General features: G+C 37.3%; 1 protein-coding gene across 1 annotated transcript; it reads right to left on the reverse strand.

Annotated features, from left to right (window-relative positions):
* Positions 1-1,734, reverse strand: LOC137827278 (hydroquinone glucosyltransferase). Its single transcript, XM_068633564.2, has one exon. It carries the CDS (start codon positions 1,640-1,642, stop codon positions 197-199), a length of 1,446 nt encoding a protein of 481 aa, XP_068489665.1. The 5' UTR covers positions 1,643-1,734; the 3' UTR covers positions 1-196.
* Between the last annotated feature and the right edge of the window lie 10,303 nt (positions 1,735-12,037).

Genomic DNA, 12,037 nt, shown 5'->3' on the forward strand with positions numbered 1-12,037 from the left:
TGCAGAACAAAAATAATCATTAGTCCATTAAAATTTTATCTGTTCTCATCAACATCCTTCAAAAAAAGATTGAATTTATACTTTGCTCTGGAAGAGAGAGCAGAACTGAAATGTCAAACTGTGTCAACTGAAGCCATGTTTGTTTATGGTGCTTCCTCATTTTCCTTTTTCCTTTCAGAGAGGCAAACAATTTACACTAGGAGTGTCCCACAAAGCTCTCCATCTGAGTGCCAAATTGGTAAAGTGCCCTTGTGGAGGACCCATGTTCTTCTAAAGCTTCAGCAGCTGCATCTCTGAGCTTTTCAATTCTTCCACGAATCAAATCTCCTTCTTCTCCCACCATCAGACCCTTCACCACCTTAGCAATTTCCTCCCTCTCAGCTATGCCATGGTCATTAAATTTTGGCCTTAACGCCACTTTGAGACCCTCAGTTAACAAAACCGCATTCGTTCTCTGTTCAGCAAACAAAGGCCAAGCAACCATCGGCACTCCCAACACAATACTCTCAAGTGCCGAATTCCACCCACAATGAGTTAAAAACCCACCGGTTGAAACGTGACCAAGGATTTGGGTCTGTGGAGCCCAAGAAGGAAGAACAAAGCCACTTCCTTTGGTTCTCTCCAAGAACCCATTTGGTAAAAACTGTAAAGGGTCATCACTAGAAGCACCAACGTAAGCACCATCTGCCGAATCACTAGGAGCTCTCACTACCCACAAGAATTTCTCACCACTCAACTCCAACCCAAAAGCTAACTCATTGATCTGTTTCTGAGAGAGTGTGCCTCCACTTCCAAACGACACGTACAAAACCGAATTAGCCTTCTGATTCTCCAACCACTTCACACACTCTGAACCCTTTGGTTCATTGCTGGACCCCGTTTGTACAATTGGCCCAATCAGATACACACCAGAATTGTTGCTGTTAGTGCTGTTGGCTCTGTTATGTTCCTGCAAGGCCCTCTCAGAACCTTCTTCAACTTTGGAGAAGCTGTTAACTAAAAAACCGTGAGCAAGAGAGAGTCTCTTGCAGCGCTCCAGAATTAACTTATAAGCAAGACTAGATCGGTTTTGAAAATGCTCGGGAAGGTCGCGGCCTTGAATTGGTACGCACCCTGGAATTTCGATGGCTTCTTTGTGATCTCTGTATTCACATGAAACTTGCTGGTGTAAAGCTGGCAAATGGAGGAACAGTGAGAGTGTCATGGCAGAAGGAGGGAAGTATATGTAGGACAAGAGCTTGAACTCCTTTGCTATTTCCAGCGCCTCGTTTGCGAAAGGATCCGCTATTAAAGCTACCAGAGACATGGTTGAAAGGAGAGACCCCAGTGCTTGTTGGAAATGTGGCATGGATTTAGACACTGCGAGTTGGATTTGCACTGCTGAGGGAGCATCTTCAGGTAGGTCTTTTTTGTTAATGGGAGGGAGGAAAGTGTAGTTGATGTTGGAAGGAAGAGATTTGAGGAGAGTGAGTGTGGCAGGGAGAGGTGCATCTATGGTAGGGAAGATGCAGGTCACATGGAAGTGGTGATGGAGATGAACGAGTCTCTTGCAGAACTCAACAATGGAGGCTTGGTGGCTGAATGCAGGGATTGAAATTGCTGCTATGTGAGTTGTTTTGGCCATTGAATCTCTATTGTTCATTCCAACCTATGGTGTGGAATATATATATATATATATAAACTATGTAATAATAATTACTTTGGAAGTTATATATAAAATGGTTTTGATTAGTTGCCAATGATTTTTTTATACCAACAAAACAGAAATTGAAAATGTTGTCTCTATTTGTATGTATCTTATTGATGTAAGGAGGTCAAATGATGACTTGAGATTTGAGAATGTTGATTGTAGTCTAAGTTGACAGCTATATATGCATATTAAATTATCAGCTTTTTTATATTCTGCATTGAGTTGCTTTTCCATTGGATGTCTGTTATGAGTGCACTTTCCTCATACATTATTGATGCTTCACAAGTGCTTGTGTTTTAGAAGTGAGAACATATATAACAAACATCGTGCCAAACAATAATTGTGGGACTAGGCTTGACTTCAACCATATAAAATATAGAATTGTATTTTGAAGTAACAAAACCTGTTCTTGGTCTGAGTTTTGACTGGTCAAAAGAAAAAAGTTGAAGCCCCAAGCAGTTCCACAAAACATGAGGTAATGAAGATGAAAACCAAATGGAAATAATCAAGAAATGGATAGTATGGATGAAATTCTGTGTATTATGGATCACTAACAATGAAGAAGTAGGTTGCCATGCAGAGATAGTAACTACAGATACCTAGAAAAGAGAAAAACAGAATACAGCATCTTCCTCCTCTGTTCCCAGCTCAGGTATATGTTGGAAAATTTATAATATTTATTTATTATTTCAATAATTTTTTTAAATATGTAAAACCGCCCACTTTTATTTTAATTCCTTTCTTTATAGATTGTTATTTGACTCACTTTGCATATAAGCGTTAAATACAAAATTTTGTTTTATTTTTTTCAGAAACATATTATCAAGACTTTCTAGATTAATTTAAATTAAACATTTAATTACAAATAGATTTAACCTGATTTATATATATATTGAAAAATTCTTTTAATATATAATCAATCATATACTTGTTTTTTTAGAAAAAATTATATTGAATTTGATTAATAAGCATAGTTGTATTCTAAATCAATTTATAATAACTGTAAATGTATTTTTAAAAATAAAAAATTATAATACAAGACACAGACGAGACACAAACTTTGCTTTCTTCCCCACACATTACTTGGTATGTGAGATTTAGCACAATCTGGAAGAACCACGAAGACAAATTCATGGAACCACTTTTTTCTAACTTTTCTTTCACCTATTTTAACATATGGATACTACTAAAAATTACAGAGAAAAAATGCTTAATAGAGAACTAAAACAAAACTACCTTTGGAGGAGTAATCTACTTAATAACTGGTATTTGAGATGGCTTAATCTCAAACTGACTTGAAGTATGAGTTCCCTCAAATCCAGGAGGTAAAATGTCATCAAAAACTGTTCCGCCTGGAGGCAACACCAATGATGCCTTAGCTTGGAGGTGATCTTGAGAATTTAACTCAACCTGTGAAGGGGAGTTTTCTGATAAGAATAGCCTAACTTGTTCGATGAAAAAGTATTAGTCTTTTTCCCTATGACACTCTTCTAACATTTATTCATAAATCCAATAATCAGGTAGAATATTCTTCAGTAACTAATTATTGACACTATCAACTCAATATAACCTCAAGTAGGTGATTATTAAACGCAAAAACTTGAAGAAAAATGAAATCATCTTAACCCTGAGGTGAAAATATAAGGTCATCCAACATGAACTTATTGAGTACAAAACACGAATAAAAAAAATTAAATATCATTCAAAATATGATAAAATAAACTCCTTCAGACTAACATAATGATCACTTACACTTGTCACATCCAAAAAATCAACATTAATCATTATAAACACACAATCAAACAATGCATGAAATATTTCATCTAAGTATAGTAAATTTTGATAGAAGGTGAACTGTTGCCACATAAAAACCAACAGTTAGCTAAAATATTTTGATGAAACTAATAGATACACAATCATATTTTTCAGAATGGTTGCAATCATATCAGAAACACATTCTCTTTCAAAATTATATACACAATCATATTTTTCATCCAATTGGTAAATGAAAGGCCAAAATCCAATATCTTTGATTCCTTAGTATTCTTTAACATTTTCACTTCCTGCTGTAGACTCTAGGAATAATTACATCCAGAATACCCCACCCTGGATGGAAGCACTTTAAAAACAAAAGTTACAATCTCGCCATGATACTAGGCAAGATACTGATGTGTCTCATTAAAACTGGACACACAAAAATATCTGCCCACAAGTGAGTAATACCTTGTCCAATGTCCATAGAGTGATACTAGGGATAACACCAAATTATGATCCATGATCAGAAAAAATAACAGATTCTTAAATCCAAAAGGCAAGCAGTTTCAAAACATCTCTGACTATATATCTTTCCACCTCTTCTTCTCATTTGGACTGCCTTGTACTATAACTTTTCCAATGCTTTGATGAAAGCAAGTGTTGCTGATGGAAGAGGCCCCAGCACCCAAAAGAGCGTCTAGGACCAACCTTGCATGAAAGACAACCAAGAGAGCGTCTAGGACCAACCTTGCATAGAGGGCACCCACAAGAAGCGTCTAGGCCACACAAGGAGCGTCTAAGAGAGTTGACATCCAAGAAGGGTGACGTCCAAGAAGGCCCAACAAAGTGTAGCTTAGTCTTATTTGTGGTGTAAATAGCATAGCCTTATGAACCTTTGTTTAAATTCTGCAAATTAGGATTAAGGAAGAGTTAACCTAGATTAGCTACGGTTTCAAGAAGCTCTCCACTAATCTAGGACGTCCATGTGCAAGTTAGGAGGCCATGTGCACCCATGTGCCATGTGCTCCATGTGCCTCCATGTGCTACTCTTTTGCATTTCATTTGGCTTGCATTTGCTCATCATTTAGGTCATCATTTTAGGTCCTCCTTAGCCTATAAAAAGAGGAGCCAACCTCACGTATTTCAAGATTAAATTGAGTATTGTTATGCTGCCAAACTTGAGCCATACTTTACTCCCTTGCCTGAGATTTAGGTCTTAATCTTTAATCCTTTCACCTACCAAAGGGGGCTGGCCGAACCTCCCTCAATTTCCCTACTCTCGTGCACCTCCAAGGGAGCCACACCTCCTAGGAGGGCCTTGATCCATCAACAAATCACTAAGCTTCCGCAAACCACCAAAAAATCACAAAAGAGAAGAGCTCAATGCCATCATTTGGTATCTAGAGTTATGGTCTTCAAGAGATAAGTGTCTCTTTGTATTTTTCTGCTTGAGTTTTTCTTATTTTCAGGTTGTTCATATTTTGTTCAAGTTGTCTTGCTGTTTTACATTTTTAATTTGAGTTGGATGCTCTTCTAAGCATTTCAATCGGTAGAATTGTTCAATTTGTGCTTGAGCATCTTATTTGCCATTTTTGTGTAGGATCCATGGTGAATTGTGTTGCTGTTTTTGTTTTAGGATATTTGAGTCTTGCTTGAATTTCTATTTGGTTCATATGATGTGTTTGAGTCTTTTTATTTTCTGAATCTATAAGTTTTGTCAAGTCATGTTATTCCAAAAATTGTCAACAAATCTTAGTAGTACTTTTCTTGATTTATTTGTTTCTTGTTTTGATTTGAGTGGTTAATCTGAATTCTGTTTTGATTTGATCCTTTGGTGCATTTTTCTTTTTAGTTTGAGTTCATATTTGTGTGCTAGATCTACACAAATTCCATCACATTAATTCCATTGTGTTTTTGAAGTATATCTTTCTGTTTTGATTCTAGATTTCAGAATCCTCTGTTTTCACAAATCTGTTTTGGCTGTTTTGCTTTATGAAAATTAAATACTGTTGAACCAAGTGGTGTTCAAGCTTTGAAGAATCCAAACCCTTTGAAGGATGATGAAGCTTTGGCTGTGCTTGCTGTTGCTGTGCTGTTATAGTCTAGTTTTGGGGTAGTTTGAGTGTTGTAATCCATCCCTTGATCGAATCTAAAGCATAGGCATTCTCAATCTTTGTGAAAGTAAAATGTTTTCAAACTAAGTTAAAACAACCGATTGTTTTTTCGAAACAACCGATTGTTTAAACTTAGATGTTTTGAGAAAAGATTTGAAAACTGTTTTTCAAATGGTTAAGCTGTTAAAACCAAAACAACCGATTGATTCGAGGAAACAACCGATTGTTTGTTTTGGGACCATAACAGAAAAACTGTTTTATCTTTGACTGAGCTTTAAATGTTTTAACTGCTTACGCTCCAGTCATTAAATGCTTTGACCAATCTTTTAATGCAATTTAAGAGTTTGTTAAGATTTGATAACAAACTACATCTTTGAATAAATTCAGAAAAACAGATTTGAGAATCAATCTTTGACAAGTTTTTGCTAAGAGTTTTTGAGTTTTTCAAAGAGCTGAGATTGCTGAAAGTTTGTGATTGATCAAAGTTTGTGGAATAGGATTCTGCTTGTATTGATTTCAGATTATCTTCTGTAACAAGTGTAATCCTTGTACTCTGTGAAACAAGTTTCGTTTCTGTGTTTGCTGAGATTGGCTGTGTGTTCTTGAGGGGATCAAGATCAGCAATCTTGATTAGGAAGAGGTAACAAATCCATGGGTGTGAGAGGATTAAAACCATATACTACTTCAAAAGGAGAAGCATTAGTAGTCTTGTGAACTACTCGATTGTAAGCAAATTCAATGTGGGGAAGATACTCATCCCAAGATTTATGGTTGCCCTTCATGATAGCCCTAAGCATAGTCCCAAGAGATCTATTGACTACTTCGGTTTGGCCATCCGTTTGAGGATGACAAGAAGTTGAAAATTGTAGTCTTGTTCCAAGTTTGCCCCAAAGAGTTTTCCAAAAGTGGCTTATAAACTTGGGATCTCTATCGGATACTATACTTCTAGGGAGACCATGGAGTCTCACCACTTCTCTAAAGAAGAGTCTAGAAATATTTTGAGCATCATCTACCTTGTGGCAAGGAATAAAATGGGACATTTTGCTAAAACGGTCCACTACCACAAAGATAGAGTCATGGCCTCTTGCAGTCCTAGGAAGTCCTAAAATGAAATCCATGCTAATGTCTTCCCAAAGAGCATTTGCAATCGGCAAAGGGGTGTAGAGTCCATGAGGCATTATTCTAGACTTGGCTTTTAAACATGATATGCATCTAGAACAATGTCTTTGGACATCTTTCCTCATGTGTGGCCAACAAAATTTTGCTTTTAAAAGATCTAGAGTCTTATCAACTCCAAAATGGCCCATGAGTCCCCCCTCATGTGATTCCTTGACAAGGAGTTTCCTATGTGTTCCTTGGGGAATGCAAAGTTTTCCCTCTTTAAAAAGATATCCCTCGGACACATAGTAACCTCATTGCGCTCTATGTAGACATTGGGCATAGATGGATGAGAGTTCTTGATCTTCTTGGTAAAACTCTCTTATGTGGTCAAATCCAAGAATTTGGGCACCCAATTTTGAAAAGAGTGTATGCCGTCTTGAAAGAGCATCGGCCACTATATTGGTGTTTCCTTTCTTGTATTTGATTACATAAGGAAATTGTTCAAGAAATTCCATCCATTTAGCATGTCTCTTGTTGAGCTTGTGTTGGCCCTTTAAATATTTTAAAGACTCGTGATCACTATGGATGACAAATTCTTTGGACACAAGGTAGTGTTCCCAAGTCTTTAGGGCTCGCACAAGAGCATAGAGCTCTTTGTCATAGGTGGGAGAGTTGAGGGTGGCACCATGGAGTTTTTCACTAAAATAAGCAATGGGGTGTCCACCTTGCAACAATACCGCACCTATGCCTACCCCCGATGCATCACACTCTATCTCAAAAGTTTTGGAAAAATTTGAGAGAGATAGAATTGGTGCATTGGTGAGTTGAGCTTTTTGCCTTTGGAAGGCTTGCTCATGCTTTTCATTCCAACAAAATGCAACATCTTTTTTAACAAGTTCATTCAAAGGAGAAGCTAGACTAGAAAAATTAGGCACAAACCTTCTATAGAAGCTAGCTAACCCATGAAAACTTCTTACATCACTTACATTTTGTGGAGTGGGCCACTCGCGGATGGCTTTGATTTTCTCGGGATCTACATGCACCCCCTTTTTGTTTACAATGAAGCCTAAGAAAACTACACTATCTAGACAAAAGGTACACTTATCCCTATTTGCAAAAAGACTATTTTTCCTAAGCACTAGAAGAACTTCCCTAAGGTGACTTAGATGGTCTTCTAGGGTTTTACTATACACTAGGATATCATCAAAATAAACTATTACATACTTACCTATACAATCTCTCAAGGTGTGATTCATAAGCCTCATGAATGTACTTGGGGCATTAGTAAGCCCAAAGGGCATCACCAACCACTCATATAATCCAAATTTGGTCTTAAAAGCGGTTTTCCACTCATCACCCTCCTTGATTCGAATTTGGTGATATCCACTTTTAAGGTCAATTTTGGAGAATAGAGTTGACCCATGTAATTCATCAAGCATATCATCAAGCCTTGGGATTGGATTCCTATACTTGATGGTGATGTTGTTGATTGCTCGACAATCACAACACATGCGCCATTTTCCATTCTTTTTGGGAACCAACAAGACAGGTACAACACAAAGGCTTAGGCTCTTTTGAACCCAACCCTTCTCGAACAAGTCTTGAACTTGTGATTCTATCTCCTTTGTTTCCTTGGGGTTTGTTCTATAAGCAGGCCTGTTTGGTAGGCTTGCCCCCGGAATGAAGTCAATTTGATGTTCTATACCTCTAAGGGGAGGAAGCCCAATGGGACCCTCATTAGAGAATAGATCTTCAAATTCACTTAAAAGGTTTTCTATTGAGGAGGTAAATTCATAAGTTCACTACTTGTGGCAGTGCATGTAAGTGCTCCTTTACAAAAGATAAGGCTTGGTTGTTCAACAAGAAGCAAATTTTCAAAAACGTTTTCAAGAGGCTTTTCTTGTTGATCAACCTTGTGGGAAGGAACACTCTTCTCCCACGCCTTCCTATCCCTAAGGATTTTCTCTTTTTCTAGCGCTCTTTTTTTTTTTGTTTTCCTCATCCCTCTTATGCTTCATTTGTATTTGGTCTTTCACCACTTGAGAATGTGGTAAAGGACTAAGTACAAACTTTTTATACTTGTGGGTGAAGGAAATCTCGTTAGTGAGACCATCATGCAAGGTTTTCTTATCAAATTGCCATGGTCTCCCTAATAAGATATGACAAGCTTCCATAGGTACTACATCACATAAAACTTTGTCTTTGTAGTTCCCTATGGAAAACTTGATTTCCACTTGCTTGTCTACATGTAGTTCCCCATTTTCATTAAGCCATTGAAGTTTGTAAGGTTTTGGGTGAGGAACTACTTGTAGCTTAAGCTTTTCCACCATCCTAGCACTACAACAATTACAACTAGATCCACTATCCACAATGAGGGAACATATGTTTTCTAAAACATTGCATCTTGTATGAAATGTGTTCTCTCTTTGTGTTTCAATGGATGTGCTAGGGTGATTGTTGAGGGTTCTCCTAATCATAAGCAATTCTCCCTCTAGTGGAGCTACCCTCTCATCCTCTCCCCCTTCCTCTCTCTCACTAGGCTCATCCTCGCCAGTAGTTTATTCATCTACACCCTTAAGAAACAAAGTCCTTTGGTTTGGACATTGTGCTTGCACATGCCCTCTACCATAGCACTTGAAACACTTAACATCTCTAGCTCGGATGGGTGGGGTGGAGGTTTCTTTGGTGAAGGGTTTGGTAGGTTCTTTTGGTTTTTCTTTTGATGTACTACCCTCCCTTCTAAACTCCTTCTTGGGATAAAAGTTAGAGTAAGGGCTCACCTTTTGACTTGACGTTTTGCGTAAGATTTGTTGCTCAACTTTAATGCAAAGTTGAACCAAGTCATTCAAGTCTTGGTAAGGTAAGAGCTCTACCCTATCTCTTATCTCAAGTGATAGGCCACTAAGGAACCTAGCTATTGTGGTATCCTCCTCTTCTCTAATGGATGCTCTCATCATGTAGAGCTCCATTTTTTGCCTATACTCTTCCACACTCATGTTCTTTTGTTGGAGTCTTTGGAGCTTGTCCATCAACTCCCTATGGTAGTAGGAAGGTATGTGGCGGCGTCTTAGGGCTCCCCTAAGGTCATTCCAATATGTAATGGGAGGTTCCCTATGAAGACGCCTTTCTCTTTCGAGAGAGGTCCACCAATACATGGCATTCCCTTGGAAGCTAAGGGTGGCTAGGGGTACCTTACGTTCTTCACTCACCCTATGGCAAGCAAAGTGTTGTTCTACTTTCATCTCCCAATCTAGGTAGGTTTCTACATTCTCCTTACCATGGAAGTGAGGTAGGTCTACTCTAGTTTCCCTTGGCCCCTTTTGCTCCCTTTGCCTATTCCTTCTAGGGGGTGGTTGGTAATAGTCATTAATTCTAAGGCTTCCCTCCCCTAGAGACTCATTACTCCTAGATGCATGAGTATGAGTTTTCTTTGATTTTTGTGATTTTTGGGATTTCTCTTCTTGGGCTTTAGCCAATTCATTAATTTTTGTCTCATTCTCCAATTGTCTAAAAGAAATCATTTGCACAGCTTGTGAAACTTCTTTTAAAAGAGATTTTATAGATTTTACTTCACTTTCAATAGACTTTGGAGAGTGAGGAGGAGAAGACATGGCTAAAGTTTTTGTGTATATAAGTGTTTTACCTTGAGAAAATTTAGGAAAGTCAAAGAAGGTAGTTTTCCAGGTAAGGGAGGTGAGTCACAAAGGACTACTTAAGTACCAAGCCTTTGCCTTAGCCAAAAACTATCCCTCAATGTCTTCACACAAAACTTTCTCTTAGTAAACTACTTAGAACACAATTAAGTTGAGAAATCAAAAAAAATTTTCAATGCAAGAAAACAATGTAAGCTACTAATTAAGAAAGCTAGACGGTTCAACAAAGCTTAAACAAACCAAACACACATGCAAAGCGTAACTAAAGAAGCAAGTTATGTAATTAAAACAACTAACAGTTTGCTAATTAAAACTCTACACTAGTCGGCCCTAGGTGAGGCTTCTTGAACACTTTGAGCCCTTGAAGACACACTCACCGTCTAAGTACGTAATTAAGAAGTAATTAACACAAACTAAGTTGCAAAGAAATTAAGAAACTCCCTTTGTTGATCCTCTTTTTGCTATTGGCACTTCCTTGGTTGTCTTTGCTTGTTGGGCCTTCCAAGTGTTTGTAGTGTTTTGGGAAAGTGTTCGATTCTGCCTTTGTCTTTGTTCCCCTTAGAATGAAGGTCCTAATTCTCCAATTCCAGCACCTATCAAGAAGACTAGACCTTACCCAAGTCAAATTTCCACTGAATCAAGCACCAAAAGAGAATAAATTCCAGCACCAAATTTAGAGGTCAAAGAATAAAAGCAAGAAACAAATTAATTGAAGAAAACAGTACCACACAAATGGAGTTAGATTGTGACAACTAGAAAGAGGTCCAAGAATTTTAGACAAGAAAATAAAAGTACTTAAATAAAGGTAGGCACACAAAAGAATCCTAAGAATAGCACTAGAATTAGATTACAAAATAAAAAACAGCACCACTGGAAAATTGTTGTCGGCCAGAAACGTGTTTTTCCCCAATTTATGCTGAGCTGTGCTTTTTAGATTTGATTCTGAAATTTGATATGCAAGATATTCAAGATCATAGCTAAACTATGGCGTTGGAATCACTCAAAACACATGAACCATTGTTTTTTAATAAATTTTTCAATTTCAGTGTTCAGTTACGCTAGCTGTAGCGCCTCAGATTTGCACACTGATTTTAAAATATTTATCATTTTTTTTCTGTTGACTCTTTTGAGCTAATTCTTTTTTTTGCCTTTTCTGTAACACTTCAAACTTGCATATTCCAGAGAATCAAAATGTGAAAATATTTTTCTGGAACAAAACAGCCAGCACAGAGAATGTGAAACAGGGGATTCTGGAAAAACTGGAAAAAACAGTAAGATACCAAAATTTAAACACAATGGAATTGAGAAAAGGAATTTGTGTAAGATCTAAATACAAATAGGAACTCAAACTAAAATTAAAAAGGCACCAAAAGATCAAATGAACAACAGATTCAAAGCAAAAGCATATACCCAAAATCAAGAAACAATCAAGCCAATCAAAGGACTACTATGAATTGATGACATTGTGGATGAACATGACTTGACAAAACATATATGGATTCAGAAATAAAAGACTCAAAGAGCATAATATGAACCAAATTAAAAGTGCAATAAAGACTCAAAAACCTAAAAGAAAACAGCAACTCAAAGGTGTATGGATTCCTATCACAATTTGCACAAGAATTGTTCAAGATCAATTGAACAAAGTGCACCGGTTGGATCTTCCAAATAGCACACCAAAACAAATTAAAATGTAAAAAACAGCAAGACAATTATGGAAATAA

Source organism: Phaseolus vulgaris, chromosome 8 (assembly GCF_051622355.1).
Source record: "Phaseolus vulgaris cultivar YP4 chromosome 8, ASM5162235v1, whole genome shotgun sequence".
NCBI classification, from domain to species: Eukaryota; Viridiplantae; Streptophyta; class Magnoliopsida; order Fabales; family Fabaceae; genus Phaseolus; species Phaseolus vulgaris.

Coding starts and splice junctions, on each gene's coding strand:
- LOC137827278 (XM_068633564.2), bottom strand. CDS start 1,642: ATGAACAATAGAGATTCAATGGCCAAAACAACTCACATAGCAGCAATT.